The 19,171-nt window shown below is 37.4% G+C and overlaps 1 protein-coding gene and 1 pseudogene across 21 annotated transcripts in view; one reads left to right on the forward strand and one right to left on the reverse strand.

Moving 5' to 3' along the window:
- Positions 1 to 19,171, forward strand: part of LOC112834663 (disintegrin and metalloproteinase domain-containing protein 32-like) — a 194,361-nt gene that overhangs the window by 94,378 nt on the left and 80,812 nt on the right. For all 21 annotated transcript variants that reach the window (XR_012381174.1, XR_012381175.1, XR_012381173.1 and 18 more), the window contains one exon: positions 11,889 to 12,066. Coding sequence is in view for 16 of the 21 variants with exons in the window: in XM_073902495.1 (XP_073758596.1) it covers positions 11,889 to 12,066 (178 nt within the window). In the remaining 5 variants the exon portion in view is untranslated. The remainder of the gene's footprint in view (positions 1 to 11,888; positions 12,067 to 19,171) is intronic.
- LOC112834666 (ATP synthase F(0) complex subunit C2, mitochondrial pseudogene) lies at positions 13,456 to 14,122 on the reverse strand (annotated as a pseudogene).

The following is a 19,171-nucleotide window of genomic DNA, read 5'->3' on the forward strand; positions in this document are numbered from 1 at the left end:
CTCTGGCTGACTTATTTCACTTAGCATAATACACTCCAGCTCCTTCCAAGTCATTGCAGATGGCAAGATTACATTCTTTTTGATGGTTGAGTAATATTCCATTGTGTATATATATACACCACATCTTTATCCATTCATCAGTTGATGGACATTTGGGCTTTCTCCATAATTTGGCTATTGTTGATAATGCTGCTATAAGTTTTGGGGTGCATATATCCCTTTGAATCATTATTTTTGTATCATTTGGATAAATACCTAGAAGTGCAATTGCTGGGTCATAGGGTAGGTCTATTTTCAACTTTTTGAGGAACCTCCATCCTGTTTTCCAGAGTCGCTGCACCAGTTTACATTCCCACCAGAAGTGTAAGAGGGTTCCCCTTTCTCTGCATCTTGGCCAACACTTGTGGTTTTAGCCATCCTGACAGGTTTGAGATGGTATCTCATCATGGTTTTGATTTGTATTTCCAAAATGATAAGTGGTGTTGAGCATTTTTTTCATCTGTCTGTTAGCCATCTGGATGCCTTTTTTGGAACAGTGTCTGTTCATGTCTTCTGTCCATTTCTTAGCTGGGTTATTTATTTTTTAGGTGTTGACTTTGATAAGTAAAGTCTTTATAGATTTTGGATACTAACCCTTTATCAGATATGTCATTTGCAGATATCTTCTCCCATTCCATATGCTGCCTTTTAGTTTTGTTGATTGTTTGCTTTGTTGTGCAGAAGGTTTTTATCTTGATGAAGTCCCAGTAGTTCATTTTTGGTTTTGTTTCCTTTGTCTGTGGTGAGTGTCCAGTAAGAAGTTGCTACTGCCTAAATCAAAGACATTTCTGCCTGTGTTCTCCTGTAGGATTTTCATTATGGTTTCATGTCTCACATTAAGGTCTTTCATCCATTTGGAATTTATTTTTGTGTATGGTCTAAGAAAGTAGTCCAGTTTCATTCTGCATGTTGCTGTCCAGTTTTCCCAACACCATTTCTTGAAGAGACTGTCTTTTCTCTATTGGATGTTCTTTCCCACTTTGTCGAATATTAGTTAACCATATAGTTTTTGTTCATTTCTGGGTTCTCTATTCTGTTCCATTCATCTGTGTGTCTGTTTTTATGCCAGGACCATAATGTCCTGATGACTGTAGCTTTATAATATAGCTTGAAATCTGAAATCATGATGCCTCCAGTTTTGTTTTCTTTTTCAGAATTGCTTTGGCTATTTGGGGTCTTTTGTAGTTCCATACAAATTTCAAGATTGTTCTATTTCTGTGAAAAATGCTGGTGGTATTTTGATAGCGATTGCATTAAATGTGTAGATTGCTTTGGGTAGTATAGACATTTTAACAATGTTTGTTCTTCTAATCCATGGTTATTGAATGTTTTTCCATTTCTTTGTGTCTTCCTCAATTTCTTTCATAAGTGTTCTATAGTTTTGAGAGTAGAGATCTTCTTATACTTCTTTTTTTAAAAAAGGTTTATTTATTTATTTATTTGAGAGAGAAAGAGAGAGATCACGTGTGGGGAGAGATGTAGAGGGAGAGAATCTTCAAGCAGACTTCCTGATGAGCACAGAGCCTGATGTGGGGCTGGATCTAACAACCCATAAGATCATGACTTGAGCCAAAACCAAGAGTCAGATGCTTAACCAACTGAGCCACCCACGTACCCCTAGGTCTTTTATTTCTTTAGTTAGATTTATTCCTAGGTGTCTTATTGTTTTTGGTGTAACAACAAATGGGATGGGTTCCTTGATTTCTCTTCCTGCTGCTTCATTATTGGTGTATGGAAATGTAATAGATTCTGCACATTGATTTTATATCCTGTGATTTTGCTGAATTCATGTATGGGTTCTAGTAATTTTATGGTGGCATCTTTTGTGTTTTCTACATAGAGTACCATGTCATCTGTGAGTAGTGAAAGTTTGACTTCTTCCTTGCCAATGTGGATGCCTTTTCTTCTTTTTGTTGTATGATTGCTGTGGCTAAGATTTTCAGTTCTATGTTAAATAGTAATGGTAAAAGTGAAAATCCTTGTCTTGTTCCTGACTGTAGGGGAAAGGCTCTCAGTTTTTCCCCATTGAGGATAATATTAACTGTTGGTTTTTCATATATTTCATTTATAATGTTGAGGTATGTTCCATCTGTCCCTACTTTGTTGAGGATTTTTATCATGAAAGGATGCTGTATTTTTTCAGATGCTTTTTCTGCATCTATTGAGAGCATCATATGGTTCTTATCCTTTCTTATATTAATGTGGTGTATCATATTGATTGATTTGTGGGTGTTAAATCACCCCTGCAGCCCAGGAAAAAAATCCCACTTGGTCATGGTGAATAATCCTTTTCATGTAATGTTGAATTCGATTTGCTAGTATTTTATTGAGAACTTTTGCATCTATATTCATCAAGGTTATTGGCCTGTAATTCTCTTTTTTAGTGGGATCTTTGTCTAGTTTTGGAATCAAGGTAATGCAGGCTTTGTAGAATGAGTTTGGAAGTTTTCCTTCCACTTCTATTTTTTGGAACAGTTTCAGAAGACTAGTATTAACTCTTCACATGTCTGGTAGAATTCCCCTGGAAAGCCATCTGGGAAGGACTTTTGTTTGTTGGCAGATTTTTGATTACTGGTTCAATTTATTTGCTGGTTTTGGGTCTCTTCAAATTTTTTATTTCTTCCTGTTTCAGTTTTGGGAATTTGTAAGTTTCTATGAATTTGTCCGTTGCTTCCAGGTTGCCCAGTTTGTTGGCATATAATTTTTTATGGTTTTCTCTTTCGATTGTTTTTATCTCTGCAGTGTTGGTTGCGATCCTTCCTCTTTCATTCATGATTTTATTTATTTGGGTCCTTTCTCTTTTCTGTTTGATAAGTCTGGCTGGGGGTTTAACAATCTTGTTAATTCTTTCAAAGAACCAGCTCCTGGTTTCATTGATCTACTGTTTTTCTGTGTTCTGTATCATTGATTTCTGCTCTAATCTTTATTATTTCCTCTCTCCTGCTGGATTTAGGCTTTATTTTCTCTTTCTTTTCTAGCCCTTGTAGGTGTAAATTTAGGTTATGTGTTTGAGACTTCTCTTGCATCTTGAGGAAGGCCTGCATTACTATATACTTCCCTCTTAGGACCACCTTTGGTGCATCCCAAAGGTTTTAGACTGTCATGTTTTCATTTTCATTTGCTTCCATGTATTTTTAAAGTACTTCTTTAATTTCCTGGTTGACCCATTTATTCTTTAGTAGGATGTTCTTTAACCTCCATGTATTTGTGATCCTTCCACATTTTTTCTTGTGGTTGACTTCAAGTTTCATAGCACTGTGGTCTGAAAATATGCATGGTATGATCTCAATCTTTATGTACTTTTTTAAAAAAGATTTTATTTATTTATTTGTCAGAGAGAGAGAAAGCACAGCAGGGGGAGCGGCAGGCAGAGGGAGAGGGAGAAGCAGACTCCCCGCCAAGCAAGGAGCCTGAAGTGGGGCTCGATCCCAGGACACCGGGATCGTGACCTGAGCTGAAGGCAGACGTTTAACTGACTGAGCCACCCAGGCATCCCTCAATCTTTTTGTAGTTGTTGAGGGCTGATTTGTCACCCAGTGTGTAATCTATTCTGGAGAATGTTCCATGCGTACTCAAAAAGAATGTGTATTCTGCTGCTTTAGGTTGAAATGCTCTGAATATATCTGTTAAGTCCATCTGGTTCAGTGAGTCATTTAAAGCCCTTGTTTCCTTTTTTTGTTTTTTAATAGTGCTCCTTTTTCTTTCTAATTTTTTTATTAACATATAATGTATTATTTGTTTCAGGGGTACAGGTCTGTGATTCATCAGTCTTACACAATTCGCAGTGCTCACCATAGTACCTACCCTCCCCAATGTCCATCACCAGCCAGCCCATCCCTCCCACCCCCCTCCACTCCAGCAACCCTCAGTTTGTTTCCTGAGATTAAGAGTTTCTTATGGTTTGTCTTCCTCTCTGGTTTCATCTTGTTTCCTTTTCCCTTCCTTCCCCTATGATCTTCTATCTTGTTTCTGAAATTCCTCATATCAGTGAGATCATATGATACTTGTCTTTCTCTGACTGACTTATTTCGCTTAGCATAATACCCTCTAGTTCCATCCACATCGTTGCAAATGGCAAGATTTCATTTTTTTGATGGCTGCCTAATATTCCATTGTATATATATACCACATCCTCTTTATCCATTCATCTGTTGATGGACATCTAGGCTCTTTCCATAGTTTGTAAAGCCCTTGTTTCCAATTGTTGATCTGTCCATTGCTGTGAGTGGGGTGTTAAAGTCCCCCAGTCATACTGTATTATTATCAATGACTTTAAGTTTGTTATTAGTTGATTTATATAGCTGACTGCTCCCAAGTTAGAGGTATAAATATTTACAGTTGTTAGATCTTGTTGGATAGAGCCTTTTATTATGATATAGTGTCCTTCTTCATCTCTTATTGCAGTCTTTGGCTTAAAATCTAGTTTGTCTAATATAAGGATTGCCATCCCAGCTTTCTTTTGATGTCCATTAGCATGATAAATGGTTTTCCACCCCCTCACTTTCAATCTGGAGCTGTCTTTGGTCTAAAATGAGTCTTTTGTAAGCAGGATATCAATGGGTCTTTTTAAAAAAATCCATTCTGATACCCTATGTCTTTTATTAGAGCATTTAGTCCATTTACATTCAGAGTACTTACTAAAAGATAGAATTTAGTGCCATTGTATTTCCTGTAGAGTCACTATTCCTGTAGATTGTCTCTGTTCCTTCTCGTCTTTGTTACTTTTGGTCTCTCTTCCCCACTCAACAGGTCCCCTTTAATATTTCTTGGAGATCAGGTTTAGTGGTTGTGAACTCATTTAGTTTTTGTTTGTCTTGGAAACTCTTTTTATCTCTACTTCTATTTCGAATGATAGCCTTGTTGGATAAGGTATTTTTGGCTGCATATTTTTCCCATTTAACACATTGAATATATCATGCCAGTCCTTTCTGGCCTTCCAGATCTCTGTTAACAGGTCTGCTGCTCACCTTATGTTGTTCACCCTTGTAGGTTAAGAACCTTTTGTCCCTAGCTGCACTGTGAATTCTCTCTTTATCTTTGTGTTTTTCAAGTTTCACTATAATACGTATTGTTGACTTGTTTTTGTTAATTTTGAGGGGAGTTCTCTGTGCCTCTTGGAGTTGAGTGCCTCTTTCCTTCCCCAGTTTAGGGAAGTTCTCCGGTATAATTTGTTCAAATAAAGCTTCTGCCCTTTTTTCTTGCTCATCTTCTTCTGGGGGTCCTATGATATGGATATTATTTTGCTTTATGGTTTGCTGATTTCCCTAAGTCTGCCTTCCTGATCTAATAGTTTTCTTTCCATCTTCTTTTCAGCTTCATTATTTTCCATAATTTTATCTTCTATATCACCTATTCTCTGCTCTGCCTCTTAAGTCCTCATTGTGATTATATCCAGTTAGTTTGCATTTCAGTTATAGCATTTTTTTCTTTTAATTTCAGCCTGACTAGTTTTTAGGTCTTTTATCTCTGCAGCAAGAGTTTCTCTGGTGTCTTCTATGGTTTTTTCAAGTCCAGCCAGTAGTCCTATGACTGTTGTTCTAAATTCTTGTTCAGATATATTGCTTATATCTGTTTTCAGCAAGTCCCTGGCTGGGATATCTTCCTGACCTTTCTTTTGGGGAGAATTCCTCCATCTTCTCATTTTGGCTAAGTTTCTTTTTGTGTGTTATAAAAACTTGTTATGTTTCCTGCACCTCAGATTAATGCTATATTAAAAAGAAGTCATACACTGTCCAGGGGCTGGCACTTCAGAAAGTGTTTTTGGTGTGTGCTGTGTGCACTCTGCTGTTATGTTTTGGCTGCCCTTTCCCAGAGGTCAGTCCTCTGCAGACTTCCTCCTTGCTTGCAGTGAGGAGTGTTTGGAACTTTATCTAGGTGTGCTTTGATTTGTTTGTTAAAGTAAGCCTGGACAAAAAAAGAAAAAAAAAAGAAAAAAACACCCCCCAAACCCAAAAAGCTTGATCCAAAAAAAGCCTGATCCAAAAAAGTAAGAGAAAAGGAAAAAGAATGAAAAAAACCCAAATGGACAATCAAAAAACTATAAGTCTGATTACAAGGAAAAAGAAGCCTGATCCAAAAAAGAAAAAAAGGAAAGGAAATGTAAAAACAATATAACAAAAAACTATGAGCCTGATTCCAAGAAAGAAAAGAAAGAAGGGGGAAAAAAAGAATAAGGAAAAGATAAAAAAAAGATAAGAGATAAGAAAAGATTAAAAAAAAAACAAAACCCCACAGCCTGGTCCTATTTGCACCGGAACTGAAGAATTGAAGGGGACACGTTGAAACTCTGTAGGTCAGTAGACGTGGTGCCCGCGGTGTCCAGCCTGTGTGGCTCTTCTGGGGCAGAGGCGGCTGCACTGGCTCAGAGTCAGTCCTGTCCCAGTGAAAATGTATTTGCCAAGCACAGGGGGTAGGTTTTGATGTCAGCGGCTCCTTCCTCTGCTGGGGCTGCTGTGTTGCTCTCTGAAGTCTGACGGTGTTGGTGGTGAGGGTGAAATGGTGCCAACCCCACTCTCTCATACCTGGACAGGGTATCTCATGCTTTCTGCTGTTCAGGAAGCCCTCACAGAAAAGCGAGGGCCGTCAGCACCCCTGGCACCACAGCTTTCCTGTGTTTTATTTTGGCATGCAGCTGGGATTCAAAATTCCAAAACTTAAGGGACCCAGCACCATAGGGATCCACTCCCTTCTTTGGATTAGAGCCTCACTGCACTCTGACTAGTGCCCTTTGTCCCAGAAAAAAGTCCCACATCTGCGTGGTGTACAGAATTTATGGTGGGGCACCAGGAAAAGCAGAGACCAGGTTCTCCATCCTCTGCATGCTCCTTTGTCCCCTGCCAATGAAAGGCCCTTTGCCGGTGCCCAGAGAGTCTTTTGTCCTTGGAGAGGCAATATACCCTTTTCCAAATGGACTACAGGAAGGGGAACAGTTTCTCTCAGTGCATCCCAGGAGATCCCTATACCACTTTGTGTGCTCTCTGGCCACCGTCCTCCTTCTCCCCAGAAGCACACGCCACAGTTCCCTTCTGGCAAACGTCTCGCACTTCCAAAACCTGAGACTGAGCTCCACACTGTTTGCAAAAAAACCTGCCGCACTCAGTTCCCCTGGCTCCTTAGCCTGTCGTCCTGTAGAAGTTTTCTTCTTGTGCAAACCCAAGGTTGCACTCACTTAACCCTTCTCCCTTTCTCTCCCCATGGAAAGGGTTCCCTACCCTCCTCAGCACAGCACTTTTTCTCTCCCCCAGTTCACTTCCACATGCCTCACAGCTGCCATGCTATCTCCCTTCAGCTGTTGAGACCCTTCCAATCAGATCGATTTCTGGGGTGTTCCAAGTGATCTGACCTCAATACAGCTCTGTTCAAGGGACAAGGAAAGCCCAGGGTCCCCCTATTTCCCCACCATCTTAACTCCTCCTGGCTTTCTTTTGTTGTCCATTAGCATGATAGATGGTTCTCCATCTCCCATTTTCAATCTGCTGGTGTCTTTAGGTCAAAAACGAGTCTCTTGCAGGCAGCATATAGATGGATCTTGCTTTTTTTTTTTTTTAATCCATTCTGATATCCTATATCTTTTGACTGGAGCATTTATTACATTTGCATTCAGAGTGATTATTGAGAGATGTGAATTTGTGCCACTGTGTTACCTATAGAGTTGGTGTTTCTGGTAATGTTCTCTGGTCCTTTCTAGTCTTTGTTGATTTTGGTCTTTTTTTTCCCTCCACTCAAAGGGTCCCCCTTAATATTTCTTGCAGGGCTGGTTTAGTGGTTGTGAACTCCCTTAGTTTTTGTTTGTCTGAGAAACTCTTTATCTCTCCTATTCTGAATGACAGCCTTGCTGGATAAAGTATTCTTGGCTGTATATTTTTCCCATTCAGCACATTGAATATACCTTGCCACTTTCTAGTTCAGACATTTTACTTATATCTGGATTGATATATCTGGCCATGAGTGCTATTTCCTGTTGTTTCCTTTGAGATGAATTTCTCCATCTTGTCATTTTGTCCAGAAAAGAAAAGTAGAAAAAGAAAACAACAACAACAACAAAACTAGATCCTGGATGTGTTTTGGTCTGCTTGTTAAAAGAAGTTCCATCCAAAAATAAATAAACAAACAAGCAAACAAAAAATATAAAATATATGTAAATAAAAATTAAAAAAAACAAAAAGGAATTAAAAAATTAAAAAATGAAAAATAATAAAAAATAAAAACAAAAAGGGAGCTAGATCCTATTTCCCTTAGAGCTGAAGCTCTGTAGCACTCTAAGATCAGTAGACTTGGTGTGTGCAAGATGTTTGCGCTGGTCTTCTGCGGAGGGGCCTTGTTGCCCTGATTCTCAGGTGGACTTGCCCTAGTGGGTGTGTCTCTCTAGGGTGCAGGGGGCTCTGGCCTCCACTAGTGGCTCTGTTTTGCTCCCTGAAGGCTTTCAGTGCTGATGGGCAGGATGAAAATGGCAGCCCCCGCCCCTGCCACCCGCCCTCTAGCCCTAATGCTGAGAGTTTATGCCCCCAACTCTTTAGGAAGTCCTCACAGAAGAACAATCAATCTTCTGTCCCCAGCTACCCTCAGATCCCTGCCTTCACCTTGCCTGTGTCTGGACGGTTTCATCTCTGGAGTGTGACTGGGTTTCCGAATTCCAAATTTTAGAGACTCCCCTGGTGTGGACCTGCCTTGCTCCCATGGGGGAGGGTCTCACTCCACGTTTACCTGTTGCCGGCCTGTGCCAGTGCGGCAGCCAGACAACCGTGCAGCAGTTCAGAGTTCATGGCAGCGCCGAGCAGAGAGCCGGCCGCAGGCTCGCTGCCCTCAGCCAGAGTCCCCACTCCTATGCCTGAAAACAGAGCAGCACATCTGCGCCACTTGTTCTTCTTGTGACCCAGGGAATCCTCAGACCACCCTGTCCGCGCCTGGGCTTCTAACCCTTTTTGCCACCATAGCACCTTTAAGCCAGGCACCACCCCGGCAGTGGCGGATGTCTAAGATTTCAGATTTTGTGCTCCGCGGCTTATAGGGCTTTGCGGTAGTGTCCCTAAGCAGGACTCTCTCTCCTGCGCAGTCCCCACAGTTATCTCTCCCAGATCAGCTCTCTGATCTTCCGCCTATTTTCCAAACAGCGTTGCTTTTCTACTTGTAGACTTGCAGTTTTGTTCTCTCAGACCTCAGATTGATTTCTTGGTGTTAAGAATTTGATAATTATCTAACTGTATTCGAGGGACGAGGCAACCTTAGGGCCCCCCTACTCCTCTGCCATCTTAACTCCTGCCCCCAGGTTTATACAGTGTTCTACATTTTTTTATTTGTGAGAAGGTGTTGCAAGATTGCAGGGTTCCTGTCTCACAGAGTCGAAGAATGAATCTTGCAGACACAAAATAGTGAAGTGAAGTGAAAGTTCTCTTTTTTTCTTTCTTCAAAATGCTGTCAAGTGCTAGCCTTAACCTCAAAAAAATGGTAAAGAGCATTTCCCATTTCCAATGGGAAAGTACCATTACTTTTTTCTATCACTTAATTTCTCTGTCTCTGAACCTAGAACTTAGGCTAGTTATATCATAGTTTCAGTAAGCTTTTATAAAATAATTTGGGAACAAAGCTAACATAGCATTGGAATTCAAAGTATAAAATCTCAACAGGATAAATGGAAAAAATTCTGTATAATTGATTACAAGTAATCTTTGGGAACACTTGTTCTTAAGAACCGCTGTTTTGGGGAACAAAAAGGTGAATAACTTGGGATGACATATAGTTGACTAAAAATAGTTTCCAGAGCCAAAATATCATATAGTTTTCAATTAAAATTTTCCTCACCTTTCACTTTTGGTGATAATATTATCAAAACTATGGTTTACAGTAAAAATATATTAATATTTAATAGTAAATATTTATATGTAATGTTCAAAGATTAATTTGGGGGTAAAAAAAATACGTGAATTTGAAGTCTTAAAACGACTGTGTGTAATGCTGATCCTGCTAATTTACAAACTGAGTTTTGTGAGGTTTTTAGCTTTTCTGAACTTTAGTTCAATTTCTATAGAATGCTGGTGACAGTACCAATCTCCCTGATTTGTAGTGAGGATTAAATATTCAAGTATCTAAAATATCTAACTAATAGGTACTCAATAAATGTCAGTTTTCTCCTTGTCTGAGAGATTTTTACTAGATATTGAAAGTGACTCATCTTATGGAAATATTCTCTGAAGTTATCTTTATTAGTGATATGTGGACATATGATATAAAATTTTGATTAATAAACAGTTTCTCTGAGATCTGTGAGAAAGCTCAGAACTAAGCACAGTATAGTCTGTTTAATAAAAGTTTTTTGTTATTATGAAAAACCAATAGACAATTGATTCTGTGTTTGCTAAGTACTGTACTTGTGATGATACCAGTAATGAAGATGATAAAGTTCCTGCCTCAAACAACTTACTGCTTAATGAATCATTTATCATATTACATATGTACTACAAACCTGTGAATAAATAATGAAAAAAAACATTGAAATAGAAAAGGTTCAAAATTTCAAAGAGCTTGATTTTTAATTTTATAATGGTCAGGGGAAAGACTGAGGGAGTAGAAGAGAAGTTTGGAGAATTGTTGATATATATCTGGGAATTGACATAATGGATACAGGGTTTTCTCCATTCCTAGGCAAGAGACATCATATACATGTATAAATATTTTTCTCTATATACAAGAATTTATATACAGTCATGCCCAGAAACTCAAAATTTTCTCTTAGGTACATGTAGTTTATAATGTATATAAAAATAAAGTTAATCTATTCTTAATTTTTTTTATTGTAGAGGAACACTTAACAGGAGTTCTCTTAAAATTTTAAATGTGCAATACAATATTGTTTACTATAGGTACTTGTTGTGCAACAGGTTTCTAAAATGTACTCATATTGAAAAACTGAAACTTTATGCCCATTGAATAACTCCCCGTTTCCACCTCCTCCTAGCCCGACAACCACCATTATACATGGTACAAACTCTGCATCCATGAGTTTGACTCTTTGAGATATATATGTGAGATCATGCAGTATTTGTCTTCTGTTACTGGCTTATTTTACTTAGCATAATGTCCTCGTGGTTCATCCATGTTGTTGCATATGGCAGGATTACCTTCTTTTCTTAAGGCTGCATAATATTCCATTGCATGTATATCCCACATTTTTTTTTTTATCCATTCATCTGTCAATGGAGATTTAGGTTGCTTCCCTATCTTTGCTATTGTGAATAATGCTGCAGTGAACATGAGAGTGCAGATATCTCATTGAGATCCTGGTTTCAGTTATTTTGGATATATACCCAGAAGTGGGATTGTGGGATCATATAGTAGTTCTATTTTAATTTTGTGAAGAACTTCTCTACTGTTTTCTACAGTGACTGCCCCAGTTTACATTCCCACAAACAGTATAGCAAGGATTCCAATTTCCGCATATCCTTGCCAAATCTGATCTTTTTAAATGATAATAGCCATCTTAACAGGTGTGTGGTGATATCTTATTGTGGTTTTGATTTGCAATTCCCTGATGATTACTGATATTGAGCACCTTTTCATTTTCCTGTTGGCCATTTATATGTATTCTTTGAATAATCTATTCAAGTCTGTGTCCATTTTCTAATTGTCCTGTTTGATTTTTACTATTGAGTTGTACTTAATTTTATTTGAATAAGGACATGTATCCCAGTGAATAAAATCACATGACCTACCCAGGAATAATTTTGACCTCTAAGCACTTGTTATAAACATTTATCATTACCTATTAAATTTAACATTTTAAAATTAATTTATATTATATAGAATTGTGTTTTCAGAAGTGTACCGCCAATGACATTGTATGGATTCACCTCTAGGCAATCAAGTGGTGTGAAGACGTTTAGCAGTTGCAGTTTGAGTGACTTTGAAAATTTCATTTCAAATATGGGTGCCAAATGTCTTCAGAATAAGCCACAAATGCGAAGAAGCATGGTAGCAATCTGTGGCAATGGCAAAGTGGAGCTAGGTGAAGCGTGTGACTGTGGTACTGAGGAAGTAAGTCTGATAAATAGGAAAGTTAATTAATAAATTTATTGTTTTAGCTCATCTCTTTGTCATAAATGCTATGTATCTCAAATATGACTGAGTACCATGCAGAATATTTACAATAAGTGAAATCAAGTTTGAAATACATATAAGAATATACTATATAGATGTAGGCTGAAGGATTTTGAACAAGTATAAAAATGTACTCCTAAAAATTATTGCTGATGGGAAAAATAGGAGTTAGAATGAGCTTTTGTATTCTAAATTAAATATATAAGATCTTTCCAAACCTGTACTAACCTCTGGATATTTTATAAATGTTTTATTGAAGATTAATGTGTCAGCCGACCATCAAGTATCCTTTAGGGTATTATTTCACAATGGAATCAGTAATATGGTAAGGTAAGGCTATTAATATTACAGTCTGAACATAGGGTGATTTTAATTATTCACTTGGTAGGGAAGCTCTGAAAATATAGTGAATGCAAAAGGTCCAGGTTGTAGTACTTTTAGATAATTCAGTATTTGCAGCCATACTGCAGATATTGTACATTTCCATGATTACAAGATAGATGGAAGTGATATTAGGGTGTGATACATATATGGGTCTGAATATACTTGTATCCATACCACACTGTTTTAATTACTGTGCCTTTCTAGTATGTTTTGCCATTTGGTAGAACAAGTCCTCCCTCTTAATTCTGCTTGCCTGCCTGCCTACCTTCCTTCCTTCCTTTTTCTCTCTCTCTCTCTTTCTTTCTTTAATTTCTTAATTTCTTTTTCTCATAATTTCTTTCTTTTAAAATATAATTAACATACAGTGCTATGGTAGTTTCAGGTGCACAGTATAATGATTCAACAATTCTATGCATTTCTTGATGCTCATCACAGTAAGTGTTCTCTTAATCCTCTTTATCTGTTGTCTCCATTCCCCTGCCCACTCCCCTCTAGCAACCACCAATTTTTTCTCTATTTTTTTGTCTTTTTATTATTGTTGTTGATTTGTTTCTTAAATTCCACATTTGAGTGAAATCATATGGTATTTGTCTTTCTCTGACTGACTCATTTCATTTAGCACTATATCCTCTAGGTCTATCCATGTTGTCACAAATGGCGGGATTTTATTGTTTTCTTTATGGCTGAGTAATATTACATTTTATCTATCATCTATCTATCAATCTATATTCCATTATTTCTGTAGATATAAATATAGATAAACCTCTTGCATCTTCTTTGTCCATTCATCTATCATAGGACACTTGAGTTGCTTCCATATCTTGATTATTATAAATAATCCAACTATAAACTAGCAGTGCACATATCTTTTTGAATTAGTGTTTTTGTTTTCTTTGGGTAAGTACCTTGTAGTGGAATTATGGGTTCGTTTGATAATTTTTTTTTTTTCTTAATAATACAGTATTTATTTGTCTTCCCTCTGTCAAACCCTGAGCCAACCACTTTCCCCAGGCTGCCTGGGGAGGTATAGGAAAAGGAACATACAGGGCAGACAAGACACGGGAGAAAGACCTATGGGAGGTGGAGACGGCTCCTTCACATGGCAGAGAGGATGAGAAAGGCCACCATCAGGCAAAAGAGCCCCATGGCCTCCAAGAGGGCAAAGCCCAAAATGGCGTAGGAGAAGAGCTGCTGCTTCAGAGAGGGATTCCTGGCATAACCAATGATGAGGCTCCCAAACACAGTCCCAATTCCAGCCCCAGAGCCAGCCACCCCTACCGTGGCAGCCCCAGCCCCAATGAACTTGGCTGCTGTGTCGATGTCCCTTGAAATGGTGCTGGTTTGGAAGCTGCGGTTAGGAATACGTGAGGTTAGGGGACGTGGGGCTGCCAAGCTGCTGAGGCTCTCATCTGTCAGTGTCTCTGGTGGTTTTAGCACCACTGCAGACAGTGATCGGCTCAACAGCTGAGAGGTGCTCCTGACCAAGAAGGGGGTGGAGACGAACTTTGCACAGGCGTACATTTTCAGGGGATGAGGGGCTGTGGCTGGAGAGCTGCTCCCAGTGCAGAGAAGACACAGAGGGGCAGGGGGAGGCGGGAAGAGCGACAGGAAGACTCAGCGCATGCGCGGCCTGGACCAACGAGTCGCCTCTTTTTTTTTTTTTTTAAGATTTTATTTGAGAGAGAGAGACAGAGATAGCGAGAGTACATTTCTTGAGGAGCCTCCATACTGTTTTGTATAATGGCTACAACATTTGCATTCCCAAACAATGCATGTTATTTTTTCCCACATTTTCACCAACACATGTTATCTTGTGTTTTGATTTTAGCCATTCTGACAGGTGTAAAGTGATATCTCATTATGGTTTTGATTCGCATTTCCCTGAGGATGAGTGATGTTCAGTATCTCTTCATGTATCTGTTGGCCATCTGTATGTCTTCATTGGAGAAATGTCTATTCAGGTCCTCTGTCCATTTTTTAATTGGATTTTTTTTTTTTTTGGTGTTGAGCTGTATAAGTTCTTTATATATTTTGGATATTAACCCCTTATTGGATATATAATTTTGCAAATATCTTCTCCTATTCGGTAGGTTGCTCTTTTGTTTCATTGATGGTTTCCTTAGTTACATAGAAGCTTTTTATTTTGGTGCAGTCCCAGTAGTTTAATTTTGCTTTTGTTTCCCTTATCAGAGGAGACATAAATGGAAAAATATTATGTCAAAGATATGTCAAAGAAATTACTGCCTATGTTTTCTTCTAGGAGTTTTATGGTTTCAGGTTGGTCTCACATGTAGTTTCTTAATCTACTTTGAGATTATTTTTGTGTATGGTGTAAGAAAGTTGTCCAGTTTTATTCTTTTGCATGTAGCTCTCCAATTTTCCTGACATCATATGTTGAAGAGACTGTCTTTTCCACATTGTATACTCTTGCCTCCTTTGTTGTAGATCAATGGCCCATATAAGTGGAGCTTTAGTTCTGAACTCAGTATTCTGTTTCATTGATCTAAGTGTCTGTTTTTGTGTCAGTACCATACTGCTTTGATTACTATAGCTTTGTATTATATCTTGAAATCTGAGATTGTGATACCTGTTCAGGAAACATCTGATTGTCAGTTTTGTCTGATCTAGAAAGTCATGTGAATAGAATGATGCAGCACATTTCCTTCCTTCCTTCCTTCCTTCCTTCCTTCCTTCCTTCCTTCCTTCCTTCCTCCCTCCCTCCCTCCCTCCCTCCCTCCTTCCCTTCCTCCCTTCCCTCCTTCCTTCCTTTCTTTCAGTTTATTTATTTATTTAAATCATCTCTATACCCAATTATGGGGCTTGAATTCATGACCCTGACATGAATAGTCACATCCTCTTTTGATTGAGCCAGCCCAGTGCCCCTGGCTTCTTCCTTTCAATACTGTGTTTTGAGATTCATTCAGTGTTGTTTTATGTCACAGTAGTTTCTTCCTTTTTATTATGTGTAATACTTTGTTGTTTAAATATAGCACAATCTGTTTTTTCATTTACCTGCTAATGGATATTTGAGTTGTTAAGAGTAGTGGGCCATTATTTCAAATTCCTAAAAGTAGAATTGCTGGATCATATAAGTGTATGTTCATGAGAAACTGGCAAACTATTTTTCAAAGTGTTGTATTATTTTACACTCTTATCAGCAACACATGAAACTTAATTTCCTCCACATCAACAAAATGTGATGTTGCAGCCTTTTAAATTTTAGACGTTACAATAGTTTTTGTTTGTATTTTCTTTGAGTATAATGATGTTGAGCCTGTTCTCATGTCCTTATTAACCATTAAGTTATTTGTTTTTTTTAATTATTGATTTGTAAGAGTTTTTTTTCCTATAGGCTGTATACTAGTCCTTTGTCAAACATGTATATTACAAATATTTGTTTCCAATCCATGTATTACCTTTTTGGTTGCTTAACAACATCTTTGAATAGCAGGCATTTTGTATTTTGTATGAAGACCAATTTATCATTTTTTTTCTTCTATGGTGATGCTTTTTGTATCCTAAGAAATCTTTGCCAACTCAAGGTCATGAATATTTTCTCCTATGTTTTCTATGAGAAGTTTTACAATTATCGCTCACATTTAGTCTTTGATCCATTTTGGGTTTGTTTTTGTGTTTGGGGAGATTTTTTTTTTTGAGTTTCATTATGCTCCATTTGAATATCAAATTTTTCTAGTAGTATTTGTTAAAATGACTATCTTTTCACCATTGTACTAGCTTAGCGTTCTTATGAAAGTAAATTACTATACATGTGTATCTATCCCTGTATTCTTTTCTGTTTATTTATGTAACCATACTTATGCCAATTCTACACTATTTTAACTAATGTGTTTTCACAGTAAATCTTGAAAACAGGTAATGTAAATCATCTAACGTTGTTCCTTTTTCCCAGGATAGTTTTATTATTGTGAAACCTTTGTATTTCCATATAAATTGGAGAATCAGCATGTGAATATAGGGACCTTATTGGAATTGTGTGGTATTCATACATCAATTTTTGGAGAATTACTTTTTTTAATTAAAATTGTCTGCAAATCAATGTACATGGTGTATATCTCCACTTATTTAGCTCTTCTTTAATTCATTTAGTTTTTCTATGGTTGTTTCTATAGTATTGTTTTAAAATTTTATTTAACAATTATCCATTGCAGGTATAGAAAATACAATTGACTTTTGTGAATTCACCTTGGATCTAGTGTCAGTTAGAAATGTTGAGAATGGTCTTTGCTTTGTTTTTATTGGGGGGGAGGGAGCTTTCTGACTTTCACCACTAAATATAATGTTAGATAAAAGTTTTTTTGGTAAACATATACCCTTAGCATGTTGAGGAAGTTCCTTTCTATTTCTAGTTAGTTGAGAGTCTTAAATCAAGAATTGGTGTTGAATTTTGTCCAATGTCTTATTTTTGTGTCTATTGAGCCGATTCAAATGAGTTTTCTCCTTTTAAAAATTAGTTAATTAATTATATGGTGCATTTCATTGATTGGTTTTTGAATGCCAACCCAACCATGCATTCTGACATTAGCTTCACTTGCATTTTTCTGTATATATAGTGCTAGATTTAATTTGCTGATATTTTGTTTGGGATGACAGCACTTATCTTCACAAGGGGATTGTGGTCTGCAGTTTTTTCTTTTCTTGTGATATTTTCTGGTTTAAGCATCAAGGCAATTCTGAACTCAGTACTTTCTGAAAGAATTTATTTAAGATTGGTATTATTCCTATTTATTTATTATTTTTATTGTGGAAGAGCACTTCACATAGGATCTACTGTCTTAAATCTACCCTCCTAGAGATTTTATAGCTTTACATTTTACATTTAATTTATGATCCATTTTGAGTTATTTTTTGTGAAAGGTAAAGTCAGTGTCTAGTCATTATTTCCCACGTGAATGTCCAGTTTTTCCAGCACCATTTGTTGGAAAGACTATCCATTCTCCATTGAGCTGCATGTACTACATTGTTAAAGATTTATTATCTGTGTTGGTCTGTTTCTGGGGTTTTTATTTTGTTCCAGTGATCTCTTTGTTTATTCTTTTGTGAATAACATACTGTCATTATAGTTTATAGTAAGTTTTGAAGTTGGGTGTTGTCAGTTCTTCAGTTTTCTTCCTCATTTTTTTCTTCTTCTCCTCCTCCTCCTTTTTCTTCTTCTTCTTTCTTTTCCTTCTCTTCAGTATTATGTGACTATACTGCATTTTTTTGCATCTCCATATAAACTTTAGAATCAATTTGTCAATATCTACAAAATAACTTGCTGGAATTTTTATTGAAATTGCATTAAATCTCTAGATAAAACTGGGACGAAGTGACATTTTTTTTTTTAAAAGATTTTATTTACTTGTCAGAAAGAGAGAAAGATGGAGAGAGAGCACAAGCAGGGGGGGAAAGCAGGCTCCCTGCTGAGCAAGGAGCCCGATGTGGGACTCGATCCCAGGACCCTGGGATCATGACCTGAGCCAAAGGCAGATGCTTCACCGACTGAGCCACCCAGGCGTCCCAAGGAGTGACATCTTAACAATATTGAGTCTTCCTATCCATGAACATGGAATATCTCTCCATTTATTTATGGCTTCTTTGATTTCTTTCATTAGGGTTTTGTAGTTTTTTTCATACAGATTCTATAATAGTTTGTTAGAACTATTCCCAAATACTTCATTATTTTGGTGCTAATATAAATAGCATCGTGTTTTTTATTCAAATTCTCATTTTTCATTGTTGGTTTACAGGAAAACAGTTGGCTTTTTTTTTTTTTAAGATTTTACTTATTTGACACACAGAGAGTGAGTGAGAACGAGCATAAGCAGGGGGAGCTGCAGAGGGAGAGGGAGAAGCAGACTCCTTGCTGAGCAGGGAGCCCGATGCGGGGCTTGATCCTAGAACCCCAGCATCATGACCTGAGCTGAAAGCAGACACTTAACCAACTGAGCCACCCAGGAACCTCAACAATTGACTTTTGTATATTAACTTTGTATCCAGCAATCTCGTAATTAATTAGTAGTCCAGGAGATTTTAATTTTTTTTTGCTTTCTAGTCAATCATTTGGGATTTTCTTTACATAGTCAATCACAGAATCTATGGAAGAAACAGTTTTTTTCTTCTCAACCTGTATAGTTTTAATTTCATTTTCTTGTCTTACTGAATTAACTAGAACTTACACCAAGATGTTAAAAGGAGTGGTGACGACCCTCCTTGTCTTGTTCCTGATCTCAGGGGAAAACTTAGTTTCTCAACATATATAAAATATTAGCCGTAGGTTTTCTCTGTATGGTCACTATCAAATTTAGGAAGTTTCTGTCTATTCCTAGTTTGCTAATATTTTGTATAATTCATTAAGTGAGTATTGGGTTTTGTCAAATGCTTTTTCTACATCAATTGTTATGGTCATGTGGTTTTTCTTCTTCAGACTGTCAATATGATGAATTGATTGATGTGTGAATGATTATGAGAGATATTGGTCTGTAATTTTCCTTTTTTGCAATGTCTCTGGGTTTGGTATTAGAGTAACACTAGCCTCATAGTATAAGTCAGGAATTTCACACATCAATTTTGGGAGAGTATTGTGTCTGTAATTCCCTGGGGTGAAGGCAGTATGAACTTTTCCTGGGTTCTGTCCTAGTTGCTTCTTCTCTTGGCTAAT

The sequence above is a fragment of the Callorhinus ursinus genome, unplaced genomic scaffold (assembly GCF_003265705.2).
Source record: "Callorhinus ursinus isolate GAN/ISIS: 27379988/994484 unplaced genomic scaffold, GSC_fseal_2.0 scaffold17, whole genome shotgun sequence".
NCBI classification, from domain to species: domain Eukaryota; kingdom Metazoa; phylum Chordata; class Mammalia; order Carnivora; family Otariidae; genus Callorhinus; species Callorhinus ursinus.